The sequence below is a fragment of the Bos mutus genome, chromosome 20 (assembly GCF_027580195.1).
Source record: "Bos mutus isolate GX-2022 chromosome 20, NWIPB_WYAK_1.1, whole genome shotgun sequence".
NCBI classification, from domain to species: domain Eukaryota; kingdom Metazoa; phylum Chordata; class Mammalia; order Artiodactyla; family Bovidae; genus Bos; species Bos mutus.
In genome coordinates this window covers 25,789,797-25,816,638 of record NC_091636.1, presented here as the reverse complement: position 1 = coordinate 25,816,638, position 26,842 = coordinate 25,789,797, and the positions used below count along the sequence as shown (strand labels likewise).

The window sequence follows — 26,842 nt, the reverse complement described above, 5'->3', positions numbered from 1 at the left end:
TTGGCAGGCAGATTCTAACTACTGGAACTCCAAATAGTTCAAAAATTTTATTTTTAATTGGAGGGTAACTGTTTTACAATATTGTGTTGGTTTCTGCCATATATCAAGATGAATCAGCCATAGGCATATGTATGAAGGTAAGATTTTAATAAAGATGATAATATATAATGGTTATCATTCAATTTCATTGGATTGTTCATTAACATTGGTAGGAATTAGATTCTATGGCCTACAGATTCTTAAATAAGAAACTGGCAAACTTGTTTGATAGATTTATAATACATGTGATTAAAAGCAATCCCAATTCCTAAGTTTTAGGTTTCTTTTTACCAAATGAGCCTGATAGGACAATTCCGTGAATTGAATTAATATTTGTAATTCAGTTTATGATTTTAAAGAGAGATTTTGAAGGGCAGACCCCATCAAAGTATTACACTGTCCCCCGTGTAAAGGGACTTCCCTGGTGGCTCGGCTGGTAAAGAATCCCACCAATGTGGGAGAGCTGGGTTTAATCTCTGGGTTGGAAAGATCCCCTGGAGAAGGGAAAGGCTACCCATTCTAGTATTCTGGCCTGGAGAGTTCCATGGACTGTATAGCATACTTTCTTCCCTGATAGCTCAGTTGGTAAAGAATTCGCCTGCAATGCAGGAGACCCCGGTTCGATTCCTGTGTTGGGAAGATCCTCTGGAGAAGAGATAGGCTATCCACTCCAGTATTCTTGGGCTTCCTTTGTGGTTCAGCTGGTAAGGAATCTGCCTGCAGTGTGGGAGACCTGGATTCGATCCTTGGGTTGGGAAGGTCCCCTGGAGAAGGGTAAGGCTACCCACTCCAGTATTCTGGCCTAGAGAATTCCATGGACTGTATAGTCCACGGGGTTACAAAGAGTCAGACATGACTGAGCGACTTTCACTCTCCCGTGTAAAGAGAAGGTACACACGTTATAAAAATCTCGCCATGAGAATCACACCCCCATCCTACCACCAACATGCACACTGTTGACGGGGGAGGTAAGGAAAATTCAATCCTGAAACAATTTCAGGAAGAGATACTTCTCACAAGACTAGTACCAGGATCTAATCCGTCTCCCAACCAGGAGATGCCCCTCAACACGGGTTGCAAATGCCTCTTTAATGGAGTTGTTACTCATGCTTCTCATCCTGTCCTCAGTGGGGTACAAAAGGAACAGGATGAGAAACGCAAGCTGAATGAAAAACCTTGGGGCAGGGGAGGCATCTGTAAAGTTCAAAGTCATCGTTCTGTCCTCACTGGGCCTCCCTTGAGCACAAGGAACAGGTTGGCTAGGGCTCCAAACCAGCCAAGGGAAACCAATGTTTTGAAAATGATGGAATGAAGAGAAAAACGCCAAGTGAAAAAAATCACCCCCCAAAAGGGAGAATGGGTTCTTTACAAAGTATTTGATTATAATCTTTTTCTAGAATTCAGTAGGCTTTTCCCTTGTTTACAGCATGATACTCAAGTCTGCTGTTGAGCCCAACAGCAACAGCATCAGCAGCTGGGATTTGAGGGCCAACTTTGACAAGTATTGCACTAGAGACAAGAGGCAACTTGCTTCTTTTAATTAAACCACTGAAAGTAATGCCTCATAGTAGGCATTGTCAACTCCATTTTTTGGATGTGAAAAGCAAATACGCAATAAACTATACGGGTCAAGATCATCCGGTGAGTAAGGGTTAGAGGGGCTGAGCTGAGGTCTGTCTAAAGACCACCAGTCCATCCTCAGGGCCACAGCACCACATGCCATGCAAGGGGAGGCCTGGTTGAGTTGAGATCCTACCCTGCCCTCTCTCTCGCATCAACTTTCAAATGGATTTACCATGTGGATATCGGGGAAGGGAGCCACACACCCAGCTCCCCAGCATCTCTGCCTAGTCCAACTCCAGCCCTCCGTGCAGCCTGGTTCTCTTCTACCCCAACAAACATCCCCAAACACATCTGCCAGGGACATTTTCTTCCAGTGATCTTTGCTTGGAGATGATCAAAGGGCTTAAATATGCATCAATTCAATTCCCTCACTGTACCAGTGACACTGAGGTCCAAAGAGTCAGGCCCTAACTAGTGGCCGACCAAGCGGCCTACCAAGCACTGTACAGCAATGACTATGACTTCAGCTGCCACTCTTGGGGCCTCATCAGGTGACAGCCCTGGAACATCCAGGTCACTCTACTTTACCCAGAAAAGCATAGTTTTCTGGACCCAAAGGCTCAAAAGACACTTCCTGACCATATCCAGAGCGTTTGCTCCCTGACCCACACCTTGGGACACATATTGGTGAGAGCCTTCACTTGCTCTCTATGGAGAATGACAAATGGGCCCTCCCCAGGGAGCCCAGCCCACTGCTGACCCAGTGCCCAGGTCTCACCCATTGGCCTCTGTGCCCCACTGAGAAGCAGCTGCTTATCACTAAGCCCTGTTTTTCATGCACTTCTGGAGAGAGGGGGAACAAAAGAATCAAAAGGACATACCAGAGAAAAATTAACCTGGGCTAACAACCTCAAACCTGGGGCTTCCTGGGTAGCTCAGCTGGTAAAGAATCCACCTGCAATGCAGGAGACCCCAGTTCAATTCCTGAGTCGGGAAGTTGGGAAGTCATCCCTAGAGAAGGGATGGACTACCTACTCCAGTGTTCTTGGGCTTCCCTGGTGGCTCAGACAAAGAATCCGCCTGCAATGTGGGAGACCTGAGTTCGATCCCTGGGCTGGGAAGATCCCCTGGAAGAGGACATGGCAACCCACTCCAGTATTCTTGCCTGGAGAATCCCATGGACAGAGGAGCCTGGCAGGCTACAGTCCATGGGGTCGCCGAGTTGGACACAACTGAGCGACTGAGCACACGGCACAACCTCAAACCTAGAGTGTGTTGAAAAGCAGAGACATTACTCTGCCGACGAAGGTCTGTGTAGTCTTCTCAGTGGTCACGTACAGTTGTGAGAGCTGGACCATAAAGAAGGCAGAATGCCAAAGATTTGATGCCTTTGAACTGTGGTGCTGGAGAAGACTCCTGGAAGTCCCTTGGACAGCAAGGAGATCAAACCAGTCAATCTTAAGGGAGATCAACCCTGAATATTCAGTGGAAGGACTGATGCTGAAGCTCCAGTATTTTGGTCATCTGATGTGAAAAGATGATTCATTGGAAAAGTCCCTGATGCTGGGAAAGATTGAGGGTAGAGGGAAAAGAGGGCATCAGAGGATGAGATGGCTGGATGGAATCACCGATACAATGAACATGAACTTGGGCAGACTCCAGGAGATGGTGAGGGATAGGGAGGCCTGGCATACTACAGTCCATGGGATCACAGAGAGACAGAGATGACTGGGCGACTGAACAGCAACCTCTTGGAATAGTACAGATGGTGGCTTTATGAGCCAAACACAAATCATCAGACACAGGAACTCATGCAAATGTCACTCTCACCATAACAATTCACCAGAAAGGTAAAGGGACCATTTCTTGAGCTCCTGTTATGCACCAGATTAATGGAACCACACACCTCCTCCAACACACCCACACTCAATCCTACAATAATCCCGTGAGGTGTGTAACATGTTTATTTCCAGAGATTAGGAAACTGAGACTCCAGGCAATGAAGAAATGACTTACGACCTCCCAGCTGGCTTACGGGTGGGAGTCAAGTCACATCTGAGCAGGTCTCAAGTCCAATGAGCCCAGCTGCTCTCGATATTCTACAAGTTCAAAAGTCAAGTTCAAGTACAACAAGGTCCCAAATTGCAAGTTAGGGTTTGGCACTAGTGTTCTCCCTTGAGCATTTCTCTCCTTTCACAAAATTTTCTTAAACATCCATTATGTTCTTCACACTCCTTTTCTCAGCCTCTCTAGTCTCCCGGGCAAATGTGCATTCGCACATTTCATGGTGCATTATTTTGCCCTCTTAATATGCATCAAATCCACACCACTGTCATTGGAAGCAGCATGGCAGACTTGCAGGATTCTCAGACTCGCTCTCTGGGCCCTACTGGGACCCGTCACATTGGACCTGCCTGTTTGGCAAGCTCTTCTTGACAACTCTAAGAGCTTGGGCAGGGTCCTTTAAAGTCTCTTTCAAGTTTCTGCTAGAAGATTTGTTTCTCAATCTGTCAAACCCTGAAAAGACTGAAAGCAGCAGTCAAGGAGAAAATGTGCAAAGATAACTTGCAGCAAATAACGTACAGACGTGGATGTTCTGACCAGCATCCATAGCCCTGTCTTGCTAAGTAAAGGTCAATCAAGAGTCCACACATTCCGAGGAGAGGGAAATGGGCAGAGTAAATAGGAAAACTCTCCAAAGTGACGCACAGACACTGAAGAGAACTCTTTAGCGGGAGCGCTGATATGATTCCTATACCTTGTTAGCTCTACCTTAGAACAATACTTCCCTGGGACAGTTGATTAGACTACACAAACAGATATTTGTATTGTTGCAGGGCAATCTTAAAATGCCTCTGCTTCTCACATTTGACTCAAGTGGGTAAAACCACCGCTCAAATCTCTGCACCACACAGAGCCTTGACTCCCATTCTTGGACAGCTATGCTTCTCTCTTGAACCATAAAGCAAATCCAACTGTATATCACAGACAGAGGGAAATAACCAGTTTGCTAGTCACTTCAGACAAAAGGAAATCCAAATAGGGTGATAAAGAAAGATAAAGAATTCTGTTCAAAGAGTTCATCAGCTCAAAGGTGGGGGCACCCTCACCATTCCTGAGTCTCATACGCCAAAGGGGAAAGCACGGGATTATACAGGCAAGAAAAATACAAAATGACAACAGCAGCAGCGGTGTCACATCTGGTCCCAACAGACAGTGTTGATGATCTTTTATCCTCACGGTAATCCTGGGATGTAGACCTTCCATCAGCTCCACTTTATAGATGAGGGAGTGAGGCACAGAAAGGGAAGCAACCTGCTCGTGATCATACACTTCAGATTTAAACCCAGGCAAGCTGACGACCGAGTTTATGCCTTTACCTTCCATTATATCACCTTTCCTAGTGAAAGGCCCGCTTACCCATGGAAGAAAGCAAAAAGCACATGGTACTCTAGCATAAAGCCTTCCCAGGTGGCACCAGTGGTAAAGAATCTGCCTGCCAATGCAGGAGATGGAAGAGACGCAGTTCGATCCCTGGGTAGGGAAGCTCCCCTGGAAGACGGCATGGCAACCCACTCCAGTCTTCTTGCCTGGAGAATCCCATGGACAGAGGAGCCTGGCAGGTTACAGTCCATATGGTCACAAAGTCGGGCACGACTGACGTTACTTAGCATGCAGGCAGGCACTCTAGTACAAAACTCAACTCAAATTAGTTTTCCTAATTGAGTTCTGATTTTAAAATTTCTTGGGAATTCCCTGGTGGTACAGTGGTTAGGACATTGGCTTTTGCTGTCATTGACCTGGGTTCAATCCCTGGTGGGGGGACTGAGATTCCACAAGCCTTGTAGTGTGGCCAAAAAAAAAAAAAAAAAAGCTCCATTGAAAGCTTCTTAGATTCTCTAAGGCAGGGTCTTCAAGGTTTCTCTGCCAAGAGCCAGACAGTAGATGTTTTAGGCCTTGTGGGCCATGGAGTTGGTCATGACTACTCAACTCCGCCAAGCAGCATGAAGACAGCCATAGATAATGTGCAACTGAACAGCACTGCTGTGATTCAATAAAACTTTATTTACAAAATAAAGATTGGGTCCATGGGTTTTAATGCATCATCAGAAACTCTGGATAGCACAGCATTCCATACTTAAGCAAGAAAAGAGCTCTCCAACTGAGGAAGCTCTGAGCAAAAGTGGAGCACAATATAAGATATATATATTTGGTGTTTTTGCAAATGATTCTGTCTAGAAAAAACTGGGTGAGAGAATGATCTCATCAGCATTTTCTTATCTTTCTAGTAAAATGGGGTAGGATGAAACAGCTCAGAATAAACAACCCAGCAAGTCAACAATTGTCATTGATGAAAATTTTTATCAATACAGTGTGTATGTGTGATGTGTGCTGTATGTGTGTGTGCATTATGTGTATTTAATATGTAGACTCATCTAGGTACATTCACATACTGGAGTTGGCTAGGACTGTCTTGCAATCTCTGTCTATTAAGAATTAAGGAAGAAAAGGAATAGGAGTTTGGAAAAAAACAAAAAACTGGTAGTAGTACAGTCAGAAAAAATAATCAGCAAGAAATAAATCTACTACCTCCTTTATCTTGAAAGTTAATGTTTTTTAATCCTCTTTCTTGGGCCATGGTGCTCATCACCATGATAGGATAGCATGGCTCAACCCAAGGCACTCGTTTCTAGTAATTAGTTCAAGTATTGATAACCTGTTTCAAAACTTGTAGATAGTAACTGCTGGGTCAAATCCTTCTAGGGGAAAAAAAAACTCTCCATATTCCTAACCTTCTGTTTCAAATTTTTAAGATTCATGCTTTTCAAGACAGAAGAGTTACATATGCCCTTTGCCCTTGAAGTTTTCTTCCAGAGAAATTTTACTGACTGAAACAAAGTAAGAAAAATTTCTGCTTTCCAAAAAAGAACAACAACAAAACAACAGCAACCAACCCTCATAGCATGCATGCTGCTCTGAATCAGAAAAAAAATTTAAATATTGTTATAGTGTATTGTAGTCATATTCTGCATCAATCAACAGATGTTTCCCACGCAAAAAAAAAACCAAAAATACAAACCTCTGAGTGCTCCACACTGACATTATTTCCTGCGTATTAGCAAAATTAAAACATATGTGCTCTAACCTGTTCCCAGTCTCTCCAGGGGATTCTGCCTGAGGAGCAAGGTAATCAGATCCTGGGCATCAGGGGGTGGAGCCTCATCCTTTTCAGGCCAGTTGATCTCATCTAGAAGGAAGAAAAGTAGTTGATGGACTGTATTGCTCAAATGGTCCACGTCCCAACAGTATGGATAACATCCAGGAGTCAGAAATGCAGAACTTCACGTCCCACTCCACCAGCTGAATCGGAATCCACAGCTGATTCCTTCAGTCGATTCCTAGGATCAGTCAAGTCTGAGAAGCACTGTTGCATAAGATACGTATAGTACCGCTTTCAAGAAGGCAGCGTAAGAACATTTCAAATGAGTGTCTCTCATTTACCCTTTTGATTCATTTTTCTTTGGTAGAACTGACACTGCAAATTAGTCCTCTCGATATTAAGAGGCCTCAATATACTGGAAACTCTAAACTCCTGTGTTTAAGGCAATCACCCACCCAGGGATGATCATGGGGAGTCAAATTTTCTCTTCTACTATCATACTTAAGATAGTAGAGAATCTGGCCACAGCTCTAGAGTTCTTCTGCTTTGAGGAGTAAAAAATAATTTTGTGAAATAACTATTTCCAGAGACAAAGGACAGGTTAAAATGCTAAAGACTGGAGAAGAAGAAGAAGAAGAACCGAAAGAAATCATAGTAATGGAAGTATTTAAAATCTGCCATAAATACTAGAATAGGTTCTACATTCTCAAGGAGTTGGCCTGAAGACAGGTGTGCATGCTTGTGTGCATGGAAATGCAATAAAAACATGAGTTATTTCTGTGTGTGCCTGCCTCTAGCTTCCTCTGCTGCAGTTTAAATCTGATTTGGAAAATAAAACATGAATATGCATCTGAGCCGCAAGGCATTGAGAAAACAAAGCCAGCATTTGCTGCTTGTGTTAATTAAACAGTTGATTCCTCTTGCCACTCAGGCCTTGGTATATCAGAAGACAGTCTAGTTATAAATCCATAAAGAGCCCAGATATTGTATAAAAGGGTTATACACCGCAGGCAACTCACAAATCTACTTTGTTCAAGTTTACAAAGATGCCTGGCTTGCAAAGTCAGTGACAGAAAATAATGCTGTGATTAAAAGGCTCCTTATACCGAAAGGAATTATCCCCCTATTTCCACCGTTGGGGCTTCTAAGTACAGTCCAGAAGGGACAAGAGTGGGTGAAGATGTGAGTGATGACTAACAAACTCAGAGGAAGAGAGGCCTTTCTGATCTCTGCTTCAGGAAAATTTATAAAAACAGCAGGTAGGGTAGTAATAGGCCTATTTAATTATCATTTAGTTTTGCCACAAGCCACATAACAATAGTTAGGGTCAGCTTTCAGGTTAAGATCTAAAGGTTATTGAATTTAAATGAAAGATGAACAGCTGTTAAGAAATAACATTACACCATAACAACCACCAATGAAATCATTAACAATCTGTGGATTAAATTTGCTTCCTCCCCATTCTCATTATTTATTATTTGGTAGACATTTGTTTTAGGGTTTATTACATTTTTGCTAATTTCTTCACTGTGCCAATAGCCATTTTCCGCATTTATGCAAATGTTACCCACATTAACCTTTTCTTCCCTGGTGCAACTTTCCTATTATGGAAAGGAAGACTGGACAGCAGTGAAATCATTTGCAAATCCCACACCAATTTCTTTTGCAGATAAAGCACGCCATAAAAATCAGTTACATTGCTAGTACTAAATTCCGCGTTAACAAAACTTGTTCAGATCAATTTCCAACACAAATGGCTCCGCTGAGATTGTGAAAGTCAGTTTCATGCTATGATGAGTGAGTTCTTTTAATTTGTTGGCTAAACCATTTGATAAAGGTTAACATTTTAGTAGTGAAAACAGTAATACTCCCCAGAATTATATTAAAAAGCTGCTTCCCAACGGGAGCCTAGGGATAACTCCTGACAATATTTACCACTGATGACTTGTCCAAATAGCTCTTCTGGAGTGTCCCCAAAGAATGGCACGCATCCAACCAGAAATTCATAGAGGATAATCCCCATGGCCCACCAGTCCACTGGCTTCCCGTAGCCCTGCCTCAGAATCACTTCTGGTGCAATGTATTCAGGTGTGCCACAGACCTGAAAGATGATTGCAATATTAGAATAATTGGAATATTAGACACAAATTAAAATGAGCAAGATGGCTCAATATCAATTATTTTGCCTAGAGTGCACCTGCTCGACCACATGGACAAAGAACTTAAGACCAGTGATTCTAAATCATTGTCTATCATACCAAAGGCAGTGAATTACTTAAATGCCAAACAAAAGCAAAGCTTAAAATGCTGCTTTAACAGAAAACTGTGTGTAACATCTAATTTCAAATTTGAATAGCTTTACTTACTTTGCAAAAACATTTGTAATCCCTGAAATTTAAAATAATATTGCATTTTTTTTCATCTGTCACTCTCAGAGAGTTTTAGTATTTATACAACTGAAATATATTCACATCCTGGTTACTTCATAAAAGCCTGATGGTTGAGACATGTTCACCTTAAGTAACTGTACAGTGAACAGATTGTGGGCACATGGCAATGAGGCGTGCTTAAAGAGAAATGGTCCATGGCTCGGAGCTTAGCACCCGTGATTGTACGACGCATCATGAGTTTCATGAGGACTCTACTGAGACTCCCGAATTCCTTACAAAAACAGTTTTCCATTTGTCTCTCTCACACTCTCACTTGTGAGCAATTACATCATTCGTCTTACTAATAGAGCATAATGCTAGGGGAGGAATGTGGAGGGACCTATAGTTCAAAGAGGTCCTGGGAGAAAAATGGGAGCAATTTGCACTTTATTAAATGTGAAGCTTATCAAGACATCTAAAGCCCCAGCGCTAATATGAAGACAGCCGAGTCAAGTTTTGGTTCTGAATCTCATTGGCAATCCTGTACTTTGTATTAGAAATGATAACCCACTCCAGTATTCCTGCCTGGAAAATTCCATGGACAGAGAAGCCTGGTGGGCTATAGTCCACGGGTTGCAAAGAGTCAGACCCGACCACAGGTCTAACACTTACTAGAACTGAGCAGCGTGCAACCTTACCTGCTTGTCCAGGAACTCTCGGGCATCCTTCTCAATATGACCCTCATAAAGATTGGTAGTCATGCTCATGAGTCCCACCTTGGATAATCCAAAATCGGTCAGCTTTATGTGCCCCATAGAGGTGACCAGCAAACTGTGAAGCAGAAGAACATACATGACAATACTCCTTTGAAGCTCAGTTTTTGGTTTTTACTTTTCTCCCTTCCACTGACAGTTGTTTTTAAGATTATGTAGTATATAGGTATCAATCTCATTATAAAATCCAGCCTGCAAAGAGATGAAGTCACACAAAGATGTTAAATATATTACTATGTATCTGGCAGCTGAGTGTAATCCACACTGGAGGGCTGGAGGTCGGGACCCGCGCGTCTTCCTTGGAGCATCTGCATACAGCATCACTTACAACTTGCAACTCAGAAAAATTCAAGTATGGAACTCTGACATCTTTGTATTTTCAGAATACAAAAATAGCTGAGAAAGGGCTACTGATAATCCTATGTTACACGTCAGCGACTAAGATAAGCTACCAATCTGTGAGTCAAATGAGATAGAGAACTTGGAAGAAAAATGTAGTATTGTTTCAGATTTTAACTTCTGGCTCAAACTTAAGTTTCTACTCACTAAGGACATGACCTACATCTCTTACACATGCGAAGAATGCACATTTGAAAGCTTTATGAATTTGTTTTCATTTTAAGTAGCATAGGAAATTGTAATAATTTAAAAAATTAAAGGAGGAGTCTAAAAAAATAAAGCTAGCAGAAGGATATATGCTGAAATTCTAATAGTTGTGTTTGGTAATTTTGTGAATGAATTGTGTTTTTTGTACTTCCCAAATCTTCTGAAATGAGCATGAGTTAATTTTATCATAAAGTTTTCAGCACCCTGAAAAAATACTTCTAGAGGTATCTCAAATTAGTGGAGAAAGCATGAAACATTTAATAAATGGTGTCAAGAATACCTAGACTTTGGTGGGAAAACAGTGTATCTGTATCTCAAATCTGTATCTCAAAATGAACTCCACATAGATTAAAAATTAAATAATAAATAATAAATTATGAATAAAACAGAATAGATTCTACAAGGATATCATCTTGGAGGAGAAAATAATTATCTAAATATGATTCTAAATGCAGAAACTATCCAGAAAACAACTCATGGCATTCTATGTACCTATTATTTACATAATAAAAAATGTAAAAATATAAATTAGCCCTGGCTTTACACTCTTCTGTTTGTTTCTTATAAGCTATCATTATAAACATCACAGCCTTTAAAAAGAATATACAAAAATTATAAATGCTGCTAAAAATAACTTTGGGGAACATTATGGGAGAATTTTAAAATGTGCAAAGCAGCGCTAAAATTTTTTAAAGACAAAAATTTGTATTATGTGAAAAATAGACATATTGCATCAGTGTACATACTTGTCTGGTTTCAAATCCCTATGTACAATTCCATAATTATGTAGATATTCCAAGGCCAGGACCGTCTCAGCAAAGTACATCCTGGCCATATCTACGGGGAGAGGACCCATGTTCTTCATTAACGTGGCACAGTCACCCCCTATAAAACACAAGAAAAAGACTTAGCAAGTACTGTATCAGCTGGGATAAAAGACCACCAGTTTAGACTGCAGAATTTCAAAACAGAATGGCCACAAAGTCCATCATGCTCATAAGTGGAGACTGTGTTAGGTAATTATGTTTCTACTTAAGATGTGCTGTGAAGAAAATACAGACTTCTATTTAAGAAGCACTGCTCATGAGGGAGCAGATTTGACCTGAAGTGAAACAAAAAGTTGAAGAACTAGTGCTGTGTTTTAGGGACAGTGTGACAATTTAAAATATAATAAAACCCATGGCTGATGCATGTCAATGTACGGCAAAAACCACTATAATATTGTAAAGTAATTAGCCTCCAATTAAAATAAATTAATTAATTAAAAAATATATAATAAACCATTTAAAAACATGGATTCTGGAATCAGGCTGCCTGAGTTCAAATTCCAGCTTTGATTCTTACAGGTGGGGATATCTTGGGCAAACTGGTCTTGGTCCTTTTGTCTGTTATGTCAGGATATGAATAACGTCATCCCTTTTATTGTGAGGATTAAATGAAGTAATCTAGGTAAAGAATTCAGGATGCTGCAACACATATTAAACATGTGATAAACATTAATGATTGTTGTTAAAATAACCACAGCAAAAGTTAAAGTACTGGTGTGGTGAAAAGAACACTGGGTAGAAATCATGCAAGTTATGTTTTTGTCTTGTATCTACTACTAAATATCTAGTGAAACTTGGGTTTCAGTTCATTCATCTGCAAAATGAAAATGCTACTTAATGTTTCTTCAAATTGTAAAGTTTTGGGATTCTGTTCAAATAATTACAAGGGCTTAAATCAGATGCTTTGAAAACTGTTTTGCCCTTGCTTACCTATTCATTTTACAGTTTTATTTATGTTAATAAGTCATGGCTACTGAAACAAAAAACATTTCATGTAAAATTGATGGAAATAACATTACTTGGAGTATTTAAAAGACAGACCATGAGCTTCCAAAAGAAAAACAAGCTTTTTAAAATTAAACTGTAGTTGATTTATAATGTTGTTAGTTTCAGGTGTCCAGCTTCTGATTCTTTCCATTGATAGGTTATTAAAAGATATTGAATACAGTTCCATGTGCTATACACTAAATCCTTGTTATCTATTTTATATATAGTGGTGTATATCTGTTAACCCCATAGTCCTAATTTATTCCCCCTCCCCTTTCTGCTTTGAAAACCAGAAATTTGTTTCCTGTGTCTGTGAGCATATTTTGCTTTTGAAAATAAGTTGATTTGTACTTTTTTTAGAAGTTAGATTTTCTTGAATGTATCTTTCTTCTAACTCACTTTTAATTTCATACCATAGACTGAAAAGGACATATTTTAATACATTCCTTAAGAAGATCCACTGTAATGAATGATTTTATGATACATGATAAAAATAAGTAGGAAAAATCCCATCACCTATATTCTAACTTTAATGACCAATTGAGAGGAGGTACTCAGGATGAAAGGCGGTTTAAAAAGGAAAACAACCTGTTTTTCAAATGGCACTAATTTTCCCTTTGTTATAATAGAGCTGGCACTTGACAGGCAATTATCAGAAGGTAATGACTGGGAATACAGCCATCTCAGTGCCCAGCCTCGGTTCCTCTGTGGATACAACCATTGTGAAGCACAGGGACCGAAAACATCAGCCACACAAAGACAGTGGCCTTGGGCATCAGCGCCATGGTCGCGGTGTCAGAGCTGACTCACCTTCCACATACTCCATGACCATGCACAAGTGGCGCCTGGTCTCAAAGGAGCAGTACATGCTGACGACAAAAGGGTTTTCTGCAAAAGTCAGGATATCCCGTTCCACAAAGGCCTGCTGGATCTGGTTTCGGAGGATGAGGTTCTGTTTGTTAATCTTCTTCATGGCAAACCTCTGCCGGGATTCCTTATGCCGAACGAAATAGACTGCCCTGAAAAGGAGCACAAGGAGTTGGGGTTCAAAGGAAGAGGAGAGGTTTCTGGGTACAGTAAGCCATGTAGGTGGATATGATCACCCACTTTTTTTTTTTTTAAGTTCACATGACAGCTGGGATTCAGCCCACATTAGCTATGCTGGCAACTATCAACATTCAATTTCAGGTCAAAGTCCTTTGGCTAGATTGATTTTTTTTTTTTATCCTTTCAATAAGGTTACAGGTCACACATAAGACATCAAATTCATTTCACTGCTGAAGGATACAGACAGTCTCCAGAGTGAGCTATTTTCCAATAGCTAGCTGTTGTTTTCAGTTTTTTCATAAATAGAACGAAATCCAAAATATAAGTTAGAACAGGAAAACAACGAAAAAAGTACATACATATTCTGAGCTAAAGCCTTTCTAGCATTAGATATCTATTAGGCATTTTTTCACAACTGACTAAAGCAATAATTTTCTATATGATACACATGAGATCTACAAAAAGAGACCATAGATTATTGCTTCTTAATGTAGCTGACTTCCAACTTGAGAGTAATTTACTTCACATTAGCTTTTACAGGGCTTCTTAGGTGGTGCTAATGGTAAAGAACCCGCTTGCCAATGCAGGAGACAGAAGAGATGCCGGTTCGATCTTTGGGCTGGGAAGATCCCTTGGGAAGGGCATGGCAACCCACTGCAGTATTCTTGCCTGGAGAATCCCATGGACAGAGGAGCCTGGAGGGCTACAGTCCGTAGGGCTGCAAAGAATTCGACATGACTGAAGTGACTTAGCATACACACATAAATTTCTAGATAAATATGAAGTGTGTAATAGGTCATAGGGGGCCGCCCACCCTGCTACAAAGAGAAGCATATTCCTTCACTACAGAGCTCAGCATGAGTTACACCTATGCCTGTTTCAACAGGAAATGCATTTCTCAACTGAAAAGGGGTCCAGAGTATATGGCATTTCTGGTGCACGTGACCCACAGGTGAGGTGCCCAGCAACTTTACCCTAAAATGAGCAGGTTGCATTGAATTTCTGCCAGAAGCCTCACCACCAGTTCTGTCCGGGAAAAGACAATGGACTCCTTGGAGCTTCAAATGATGTACAGAAAAGAAGTAATCAGGAGGAAGATCTTTCAAACCCCAGCTGGAAATAATGAGCAATAAGGAAACTGTCTTGGACAGGCTCCTTTTCTCACAAGTTACTCATTTATCCCATTATTGAGGGAGAACAGGTCTGAACTCAGGTGAGGCAATGTGCAAATACTTAATAATGTACCTAAAGAGCCATCATCATCAGAAGTGTATAATAGGTTATATGAGGCTGTCCTGAAACAAACGCAGTGATAAACTAAGGAATAATTTACCTAAAGAGCTACTAGTCACAGTAAACTCTACCCAGTAGGATGCTTCCCAAACAAAGGGTTAACTGAGATTCATTTCCCACTGGTGATTTTCATTGTCCCTGAAAAAATGAACACAAAGGGGACCAGGACACCCTATATGCCTGCTGCACCAAAATGTCAGAGTGATCCACTGATGTAAATCTTAAGTACATTCAATCTCAATTTAACCAAGGTTCACATCTTCCTCTTAAGCACTCAACTAGGAATTCGTCTTTCTATCAAATGTGTACATCTTTGTCTTTGTCTTCTCATTATATCCATATTTTCCCTTGACTCACAAAATCACACAAGCTGTCTGAACCACACTCCACACAGCCAACTGGAGGAATAACCTGGTGTTCCTATTTCCACTGTACAATAACCTGGCATAGGGGCTGGCCAGCTGGGTGCTCCCTGCTTTCCATGTGGGCTTGGTGTCCTCTTCAGGATGCCCAGACACTTGGGCTTCCACCAGCTGGGTTTATTCCTACACCTGTTCTCCTCACTAGGCTTGATACCATAACTGACTAATTTAAACAAATATTTAAACTGATGGAAAGTGAGTGTGAAAAAAGAAAACATCCTTGTTTATAAGAAAACTGAATGGAATACTTGGGAAAGTACTGATAAATGTGAGTAACTAAATTCCCATCGATTCAGTAAAGTGAAAAGATTCTAAATGTTAAGAAAATAATACAAATCTAGACACAGATTGATTTCAGTTTTTGCTTCACCTATAAAGAAGCTAAAGATGGGAAGCAAACAACATAATACAGTCAGCCCTACATGTCCCTGTCTTCTGTGTATCCTTAGATTCAACCAACTGAGGACTGAAAACATTAAAAAAAAATTCCAGAACTCGATAAAGCAAAACTTGAATTTGCCACACTGACAACAATTTACAAAGCATTTACATTGTATTGGGCTTCCCTCGTGGCTCAGCTGGTAAAGAATCTGCCTGCAATGTGGGAGACTTGGGTTCGATCCCTGGGTTGGGAAGATCCCCTGGAGAAGGGAATGGCAACCCACTCCAGTATTCTGGCCTGGAGAGTCCCATGGACTGTTCCATAGGGTTGCAGAGAGACACAACTGAGCGACTTTCACTACATTGTATTAGGTATTATAAGCAGTCTACAGGTGATTTAAACTATATGAGAGGATGTCATTTTATTTAAGAGACTTGAGCATCTGTGGATTTTAGTATCCAAGGGAGGTAATACCAAAGAATGACTATTTAACGGTTTATATTCGCTGTCTTATAAAGGTCTTACATCAAAAGGCTGGTCAATTTACATATATCTAAGTTAAATTAAAATGTTTAAAGTACATATCATTTTTTGGCGATTTTCTACTTTGACTAACTTTTTCATTAACCAACTTAACTCATTCTTTCTGAATCAAACGCTTTGACCAATTCCCCCCTTTTTCCGATTACTAATTGGATAGAGTAGAACAAAAGATTCAAAAACACTTGCGCTTCTCCTAATTAGAAGCTGATAGTAGAAGAGACATACTCAAAGGGAGCACAGACAAGAACTTGGCCTCGGCTTAGATATGAGACAAGCATTGGCAGATATTGTCATGAAGAGGGATTTCTGAAATACAAAATCTGCTTTTTAAAATGAGTCTCAGAACTGAAAATGTTAAAAAGAGAAAGCCATTATCTTTATATAAGCACTTGCCTATTCTTGAGACTCAACTGGAGTATAACTCAGTTCCTCTCTTCTTTCAGTGTTTAACATTAAGTAGGTTTAGTGCTAGAATCTCCAGACATATGACATTGAGAATTTCACTTTTAGACTATCAGTAGGTTGCCATTTTTTTCCCTGTTACATCTTTCTTTTCTTTTTTGGCCATGCCACAAGGCATGTGGGATCTTAGTTCCCTGACCAGGGATTGAACTCATACCCTCTGCTATGAACTCTAACCACTGGACTGCCAGGGAATGCCCTAGGTCGCCATTTTTATTTTCAACCAAGCACCACCATTTCTTACATAAATAACTGCAAAAAAATTCAGTATGTGTGAAGACAACAGGAAGTGAAGGAAAAAAGAATAGGATTGCACATGACTTTATGAAAGAACAAAAGAGAAAGAAGCCTCAGGCTCAATTTGACCAGCACTTATACTAGGTACAGTGTTAATAAAGGCCTTCAATCTTTGTCCTCAGATTTTCAGTTCGTAAAATTTGATTTGATTTTCTGCTTCCCCTTGTTATTTTATTTAAAACAATCAGGTAATCCTCAGGAATTAATTGAAATTAATTTCAGTTGAAATTAATCCTATAGGTAGCCTGAGATACCATTTCCTCAGGACAAACATATCTCGTTCAAGTTGCAAAAGTCAACTTAGACTTAATTAGAATCCCCTGCAGCTGGGTTTGTTTTGTTTATGTTCTTACATTTCGGTACTGCTTTGGGAATATTATTTCTAATGCTGAAATTTGTTCATTTAGTAGTAAGTGTTCTCTCACATACTCCTTTCCTCCCTTCCTGTAAGTCAGTGTTCAAAATTTACTCAAGTCAGCAGAGAGAGAGAGGAGAGAGAGAGAGGGAGGGAGAGGCTGAAAAAGAGAGAGAAACAGAGACAAACAGCAGTGGGACAGTCATCTAACACTGCGAGGCAGAGTTGCAAACCGCCCAAGTCTAGTTATAAAACTAGGCTGAACTGATTTGGCTCCCATTTCTCCGCTTTCTGTCCCCAAGGGTTGCTTTCTTTGAAAAGGCCTCTGTGTCTCTTTTCCTATACTGACCCCTCTGCGAAACAGGAAGAGGCAAGGATGGGAGGTGAAGCGTCGGGAGGGGCAACCCGCTGAGCCAAGCATCACTCCACTCAAGCAGAACTGAGGTGGGGGCGGGGAGAAGCAGAATGGGAAGCAGGCAGGATCTAGAGCAGAATGAATCAGTCCTATGGGGAGTGTGAATGTCTCATGCATATACAATTACTCATGAATCTGAGAGCCTGATACACGAATCCCCGTGGGCAGAGCCTCACGTGGGAAGGAGAGTGCGTGTGTCGTCGAGACGCTGAGAGGAAAGGCTATCAAGAGGGCGCATCTGTCAGCTTGCACACCTGGTCTCTCAGGTAAATGACACTGTCCTTTGCGGGTGAAAAAAAGAAAGGGCAGCAAGGCAAGAAAGGAATGTGAAGTGGAGAAGAGCTGTGCCTCTCAGATCCAGTTTACTTACTTTAAAAAATTTTATATTAGTTTTATTCTTTCACTCAAAATTGTTATCTAAAAATCCTGGTGGAGGGAATTTCCCAGCCGTCCAGTGATTAAGACTTTATGCTCTTACTGCCAAGGGCCTGGGTTTGATTCCTGGTCAAGAAACTAGGCTCTCACAAGCCTCGTAGTCAAAAATATTTAAAAATAAATAAAGAAAAACAAAATCTAGGTGGATGTACTCAATGGAAGAAGGACTTCTATACCCCAATTGAGATGACTAAAAGTTATAAACAAAACATAAAGGGAGACAAGAACTCTGCTTGCAGGCAGTGTGTGACCAGGCCTGGAAGCCTCTTTCCTCACATCAAAGGGTCTTGTGAGAAGAGGATGTATACAGACAGACTAGTCCAATGCCTGGCACATAGGAGGTGTTCACTTCCTACAAAGTGCTAAGCGTGGCTTGAAGGAAGTTTCAGCTTCCAGGCAGGGATCTGAAACCTACTCAACAGAGAAGGAAATTCAGGGCTTATCAATCAAATTGGTAAAATGGCTTCATGCCATATGAAAGTGAAAGTGTTAGTCACTCAGTCTTGTCTGACTCTTTCTGACGGTAGCCTGCCAGGCTCCTCTGTCCATCGGATTCTCCAGGCAGGAATACTGGAATGGGTAGCCACTCTCTTCTCCAGGGGATCTTCCTGACCTAGGGATCGAACCTGGGTCTCCTGCATTGCAGGCAGATTCTTTACCATCTGAGCCACCAGGGAAGCCCCCTTCATGCCATGAACTGTCACTAAGTAGGGATGTTGAGAAAATCCTGACCTGTTACAGCTCTCTCTAAGGAAAGGGTTAGTTTCCAGCATAACCAGTTTTTGAAAGTCAAAGAACAGGTCACTGATGTGAGCAAGGATTCGGCTACAAGGATGCCCAAGAGAGCCTTGAAAGGCTTCAATTCATGGCCCACAAGGGATCCATCTGTTCAGCCAGTTCACAGAAGCCCACCATAGCATCCTGATCGGGTAGGCCAATGGGTGTGGCTTGATTCAAACTTTAAGTTCAAAATAATTAAATCTTAGAGGAAATCTGTTAGAAACATAGCGAGAGATTAACTTGGAGAAGAGTAAAAGAGAAAAAAAAAAAGTTTTGGCTGATCAGCAGAGGCTCCCGCAGGCAGCTTGTAAGCCCATTAATGACTTGGCCTGCGTCCTGGGTGTTTACGGATTCACAGCTTGTTTAACTTCTTGTATATTCCCAACCATTCCCCAAAGAGTGATATACCTCATTTACTATACAGTGGTTTAATTGCACTACAAATGAGTTTACTCAACCAATTAGAACTCCATATACAGCTAAGATATTTGCTCAAATTTTATAAAAGTGCTTCACCAACAATCCTATGCCAGAATTTCACTTCCAATAAAAGCAAGCAGTGCGCATACCCACAGATCCCTTAAATCAAAGTTCAGTCTTCTTTCTCATCAAAGAAGAAATCCTCAGAGGATCCCCAGAACGAAAATGGACTAAAAGCCAACAATATACAAACAAAACCCACACACAACCACATGCTAAAAACGATCTTCTCAGGCAGAAGAGTTTCAGTGAGGTCCTTGAAAAAAATAAAACATTGCAAAAAAAACCCAAAAACATCAGAAAGCATTTATAAGCCACACCAGGAAATATGCCATTTGACATAATCCTGAAAACAAATCAGTGAAGCATAGAAAGGACTCACAAATATTTAAGTTCTTCACTAAGTTAATGGTGTGGAAAATATTAGAGGTGAAAAAAAAATTCTAAGAAGAAACATCCCTTGTGGCATAACAAAAATCATTTCTATCTCATCTGCTCGTGTGTGTGATAAATGGCAATAAATGTCTACGGGATGGTTTATTGCCCTCTACCTACAGATGGAATTGGGATTCATACTTAATTAAACTAGAGTTCTAGGCTGTCTAAAGTGGATCAGGACACAGTTTGTGTATGAATTATCCTTCTAAATTATTAGTAACTCAAGAAGGATCTTGTCAGTATTGACCTTATGCCATGAGAAAGAAACTCTGTGTCTATAAAACTGAGTCAAGGAAGGGGCACCACTAATACGATCAGACTATAGCATACAGGCCAACTAAAAAAAAAATTCTGGTGTAACAGAAAGACAAAGAATTTTATTACTTTATATTTTCAATCAGCCTTCTTATTTAAGTACTTCTCTTCCAATGCTGACTGCTGGTCAGGCAGGAAATATTGGCTAATTCTCAAGAAGAAATGCTATAAATGAATTTATATATATTCAAATATATATATATATAAATATACAGCCAGATGTGTATATGTATCTATATATCTACACACAAAGAGGCATGTGAAAATATGTTCCCTTTAGAAATTTTTGCTTTCTAAAGTCTTTCTCTCCAACCCTCTACGATAATTCCCACCCATGTCACTTGAAATATTTTCTGATGAAGTATCCAGTGAAAAATGATTTGGGCTTCACCTTACACCCATTAATGAAGGAGCAGTGATCTGAAAACTAAAGTCCACAACAATATCTATTTGGCACAAGATCAATGTGAAGAATATATTTCTTAGGTATGTTAAAACACAATAGTTTTCTTGAATTACTCACCCATAGGCTCCATTGCTGATCAATTTAATCGTTTCAAAATCACTTTCCCGAGGCTTCCTTCGAAGTTTCAGGGAAGCATTAGAGCTCTTGGAGACAAAATATGGATGTTAAAAAAACACAGCACAGAATTTAAGAAAATGATTTTTGCAGCAAAATAACTAATATCTGAATTACATGCTCTCTTGTTTAATATGTTAAAGTGCAGTATTACAGCCAAAGGAACCTGGGGGACAACTTTAAAGATGAATCTTCTAGAGCAGTGCCGATAAACTATTCCTCATGACAGTGGCTCCGTTTCACTGAAGTGAACCTCATTTCCGGGAGATACAGGCACCAAGGTTTTGAAAATTTCTGATTTTAATTTACCTCTGTAAAGTATTCAGGTGAACTTCATCCTGCTCTTTTAAAGTCTTTAAAGTCATCTTAAAGTTTTAAGATGTTAAGTCCAAAATGCCAAAGCTTAATTCTGCTTTTAGTCAATCCGAATAGAATGGGCTGGAGTGGATCTATGCAGGCTAGTGGATCATGTGACTTCTCTGCCCTTGGCCCAGAGCATGTCTATTTCACTCCTATGGCAACCTTTCCTGTCTGGAGAAGGTAGCTGGCAATGACTGGGATGGCCAAGCAGAGCATGCCTGTCTTTCTTTACTTCCATTCACTGTAAGTCTTACGAGGGTTTAGATACCAAATTTCAAAAAGACAGCCCTTTTAAAAGTTCAGCTCAAAGAATAAACAGTTTTGTTTTTCTACAAAATTGTCTCACACTCCATGTGTCTTAGCACTGGGAGGGAGTTAACAGTCATTTTGCTTCCTCTGCAGAGACCAGAATGCCCTCATAATTTTGGAAGAACCTCCATGACTCTGAGGAATCCTCCCCTGCTCAGAGATGGCACCCGCTGACCTGCTGCCCACCATCCTTGGAAGACTAGACTGACCTTCCCACCTTCCTCAAGCCGGGGTTCTCTCACCGTCCTGGATGACTTCAGTATCTACACAGAGAGCTCACCAAACAATGCAGTCTGGGTCTACCTGGCCTCCTCATCTCAAACAGCTCCCTTCTCTACTTCTCCCTGGCCTCTGGCCACAGGACCTGGGTCTTCTCATCCCCTGCCAGCATTCTACCTCAGGAAACATAATCCAAGGCTGGGACCACTTACTTGTTCAGCCACCCCACTGTGACTGCTCTCCACAGCTCGGGCTGCAAAGACCCTGAACCAATCTCTTGTCTTATTAATGCTTCCTTACCTACTCCCGTGAATGACTCCTAAGCCACCTAGACCATCCACCAGAAACTCTCCCTCTGAGGGCTGGAAGATCCCACACCTTACAAATGACTGCCTGCTTAATGGCTCAAAGGGACTTCAGCTTTAGCACATTCAAAATTCTGGCAGTTATAATGAAACTGATTAAAAAGTTGCCTTTATTTAGCATTTACTACATGATGCTGTCCTAACCATTTCACACAGACTACCTCAGTTAATTTTTCATATATATTTTAGAGATGAAGAAACTGAGGTATAGAGAGATTCCTACAGCTAGTGAGAAGTGAAGCCAGGCTTGAAATCTGGCACCCTGACTCCAGAGTCTGGGCTTTTCATCCCCCAGGCTACACAGCTGCCCCTCTCTCCTCCCCACCCCTGACACTTGGGGGTGGCCCATCCTGGTTCCTCTTCCTCTGTTCACAAATAGGAAAGATGGCGTCAGCATGAGGACCTCTCACCTGTGCCACTGCTGCAGCCTTTCAGATGGCTTCCCCAGGGTCCCGCCTGCCTGCTCCCTTCACCCCACCTACTTCCTGCACTGCGATCAGTGTGACTTTCTTCCCGCTATAACTTTTAGGGTCATCTCCTTATCTACTCCTCCCCTCCCCACCCCTCCATGCCACAACACACACACCTTTCCTCCACAGCACCACAGCTTCCCACTATTATTCAAAAGAAATGATTTGACACAGATGAACAGCAAGGACGTCTGTGTCCAGTTTTAAGCAGAGCTGGAGAGTTTTAACATGAAGCTGAAGGCTACACGGTCACCGTCACTCTAAAGCCCTCAGAAGCACTCTCCTACCACGTGTCTCCTGATGTTTCCTTGGCCTGGAATGTTCCCTCTGTTCCTTCTCATCCTAGTAACTCCCCACATGTCAAGCATCCCTTCTTTAGGAGATCTTTCTGGACTGGCAAGGTGAAGGTAAATCTCTTTATGTTATGTTCCAGGAACACATGGCCCTTTTTCTTCATCGATCTCCTTCAAGTTTCTCATTTTGATTTTTTGTGCATGATTTCCTTATATTATTTTGTTTTTCTTTGAAGAGAGGGGCTAAAGTTGTATACCTAGTGCCTCATCTATAGAAGCACAACAAATATGTGTTGAACAAATAAAGTAATTAACACAGCCAAAATCTCCAGATGCTCATAGACAGAAAAACCAACATCATGTTTCATCAAGAAAGATACTTACACTCACTGATTCATCTGTTTCTGGTGTTTCTGCTGTCCCACTATCATAGTTTCCCAGTTGAGCCATTTCTAAATTGAAAAAAAAAAAAGCAAGATTTAAGAGAAATAGGACTATTGCAATTGGACAGGACAAAGACCCTAATGCTGGGAGGGATTGGGGGCAGGAAGAGAAGGGGACGACAGAGGATGAGATGGCTGGATGGCATCACTGACTTGATGGACATGAGTCTGGGTAAATTCCGGGAGCTGGTGGTTGGTGATGGACTGGGAGGCCTGGCGTGCTGCGATTCATGGGGTCGCAAAGAGTCAGACACGACTGAGCGACTGAACTGAACTGAACTATGCTATTAATAAAACTAAAGAAAAACTATTTTCTTCAATATTAAAAAAAAGAAAAATTTACTCTATACTCCAAGGGACACATGGGGAAACCTTAAATCCAAAATGACAAGAACCAACAACTGATATTTTGAAACTGTTCATTACATGCCCTTTTCCCAAGAACTGCATTCCTTATGAACACTTAGACATAGTCCTACTCAGAAGTGGGCCTCTGCTCATGCTGGCAGGATTCACTAGCAGGTTGACAGAATCACCACAGCCTGGAAGGCGTTTGGAGGGTTCAGTGACTATGCCTGTAAACAGATACTCAAGAGAGGCAAGTTTCCTAGGCTCCGATGGGCATCAGAGATGTACTGACTGTAGCTCAGAGATTGAGTCTCAAGTTGTGATGAGCCACCCTTTGCTCCATTCCTTCACATGCACCGAGAGCAAGCATTCCTAGTACATAAGAATTTGCAATTTGTCAGAAAGGAAGCAACAGTAAGTGTTAAGAAGAGTTTGGAGTTGAAATGACTTGAGCTACCACCACTAAGAGTACTTAGTGAGTTTTTAACCTTGGGCTCTTTCTCTGTAGGATGGAAACAATGCTGTTTATCTCAGTTTTTTATGAGTATGACAAGTGATATGCATGTAAAGCTCTTAGCATGTTAACTAACAAAAATTGAGTGCTTATTGAATGTTGATTGTTATTTATTACTATTAATTATATCATGTAAAGTAGTCAGGTCTGGGCTGGATGCCACATGCTTGACACCAGTCTAAAGTCTACTCTAGTGGTCTAGTTAAGAGACAAAGAATTTAATTGTTCAACCAATACTGGAATGCATCCCTGAGTTTATATAAGTAAATGAGAAAACCTAACTCATTTAATGGTTTGTTTTGATTTTTATACTTAAGAAGAAAAAAATGAAACACATTTTATTAAAAAAAAGAACATGAAAGAATTTTCTTCAAAACTTTGATAGGGGGTTATCTCTAAGTGGTAGGATCACAAATAATTTGAATTTTCTAATTTTAAAAAATCAAACAAGTGTAATAAGTTATAATATTTAGTTACATATTTTTGTGTGTATCTAATATTATTTCTTATGCTCTCAGTATTTCATGTATTCATGTTCTTATAAATATAATCATCCTTTTCTTGGGAGAGATTACACATAAAAGATATGAAGCAAAGCAACTCTAGAGTGTTGCCTTTAGAGAAAAATTAACTCCAGAAATTAAAATAACTGGAGATTGACACTATACCAGGTTACTTATAGAGGAAATCCAGGAATTAAAAATGAGCTCAGTGAAAACTGTGTGCTTTCTTCGTGTCATTCAAATGAGTCAACATCCTATGTGGCTAGCACTGTGAATTTATGGACTAGGAGTTAAATTATAATGTATTCAGTTGGAGAGGCTCAAAGTATGCATTTGTGTGTCATGTCTGACTGTCTGCAATCCTACAGATTGTACACCGCCAGGCTCCTCTATCCATGGAATTCTCCAGGCAAGAATACTGGAGTGAGTAGCCATTCCCTTCTCCAGGGGATCTTCCCAACCCAGGGATCGAACCTGGGTCTCCCGCACTGCAGGCAGATTCTTTACCGTCTGAGTCACCAGGGAAGCCCCAAAACAGCAACAGCAGCTTATTAAGCATTATTATACATCTTGGGTGCAGAGGTGAACTCATATAACCCTAAAACAACCGTATGAAGAGGCGCCATTATTCAGGTTTTCGGGAAAGCACTGAGGCACGAGGACGCTCTCACAGTGTGATCAGGGTGATCCACCTACAGTACTGACACTCTGGGCAGTCCCACACCAGACCCTCACTCCTAACCCTTACAAGCCAAGCTTCAGGTCTGCCAGTGTCCAGGATGACAAGAAGGCAAACATACGTAGACCAGAGTTTGCAATAATCATGTTTTAAGTGCTATGGCAAACAGATTAAAAATTATCCTTGGATCTGAATCCAGAAAATTAAAAAGTTAAAAACACAACTCCTAGTGATAAATTTGTATAACTAAACATGAAACTTGTCCAAAATCAGTGTTAAACATTTTTTTAAGACTATAAAGGTATATAAATGGCCTCAGATTATTCCCCTACCAAAGGTTCAGTCTACAGCGATATTTCTCGCCAGGTAAGAAAACTGTGAAGAGCTCACTCAGTCTACAATTCAAGGGCTGACACAACCTTGACTCTACGAGCGTGAAGACTCACTATAATACACTTTGACAGCCTCCCCCACTCCAATTATTTTCATAAAAAAACAAATTAAAAGATGGTTCTGTTTTAAATAGAGTTGCTGCTAAATAACTATTATCTGGGAAATACATATTATTTGTAAGCAGTGGGTAGTAATGGAATGGAACCAAGAGTCAGCTTTTGAAGCAGGAAGCTAAGGCATCATTTTGTAATGCCTGAAGAGATTTTTAAAACTCATCTAAATACCATTAAACATCTGCCCTTTTTATTTCATTGATTTAAACCATTTCTGAAGACTCATGATTCAAAAAGGTAAAGATGGTAATTTAAAAGCCGTGGGGAAAAATCTCTCCCCAGGGAACTTTTCAGAAAAGCAGGCACCAGTCTCCGATAAGTGATGAATCTGTTGTGGTATTGCTTTCAGTACAGTATAAATTTATCTGGCATTATCTCCCCGTAATGCATGCATCATTTCACTGGAAGCAAAGATTCGATGGCCATAAGAGCAGACAAAGTGGGGGAAATAGGAGAGCAGGCAGAGAGCAGCAGGTTCCCAGGCTGTAGATGGGAACATATCTGTGCCAACAGTTAGCATCATCACAAACAGTTTAGCAAGATAAACACTGTTTGCAAAATCAATTTAATGAACCAGGAAGACAATTTTGAATAAAGGAGTCTATGATTGTTTTTGAGTCTTTTCAGGCAGTATATAACCTAAGCGTTTTAAATGACAATCCCAAACAATAATGAACAGGAAAAGGTGGTGACAGGAGTGGTTTTCCAGTATCAGATTTGGAAAAAAAAAACAACCCACTAACAGGGTGCTTCCCCTTCTCTGTATTTAATAGCAGTAGACTTTCTTTTTTTTAATCAAGCAGAAATCCTTGCTTAAGTTCTAGAAAGCCTTCTCTCTCCAACTGGCTCCCAGTATATATATAATAATATATATATTACTATTTTTCATACTTTTCTGAAACAAGTAAAAATAGATTTATGAACATTGCACCTTACTTAAAGTTAATCACCAGTGATTAGTTACCTTACTCTTCACAGTGAAATGTCACTTTTAAAATAAATGTAATTAATTTCTTTATCAACATTTAAAAAATGTGCACACCTGAGAAGAATCAAGTAGTGCTTTGCAGGAGAAAAAACACCCAGAGAAGATGGAAATCTAACCCTTCCTGGAAATAAGTTTCAGGCTGAGAAGCCTTCAGGATTTCAAGGTCTCTTCCCCACTTTAGGTAAACCCAAAATTCGATTTAGAGCTCTTTCCTTTGGATCACAATTGGCCCCCAGATTTGGCCTTTTCACCAGATAGAGCCAAAACATGAAGAAA

General features: G+C 40.6%; 1 protein-coding gene across 1 annotated transcript in view; it reads right to left on the bottom strand.

The window, feature by feature from the left end:
- MAST4 (microtubule associated serine/threonine kinase family member 4) overlaps window positions 1–26,842 on the bottom strand; it is a 617,121-nt gene that overhangs the window by 31,564 nt on the left and 558,715 nt on the right. Inside the window, 7 exon segments of the mRNA XM_070357543.1 lie at window positions 6,749–6,850; window positions 8,699–8,864; window positions 9,831–9,963; window positions 11,258–11,396; window positions 13,136–13,344; window positions 20,513–20,598; window positions 22,970–23,037. Of these exon segments, the coding sequence (XP_070213644.1) occupies window positions 6,749–6,850; window positions 8,699–8,864; window positions 9,831–9,963; window positions 11,258–11,396; window positions 13,136–13,344; window positions 20,513–20,598; window positions 22,970–23,037 (903 nt within the window).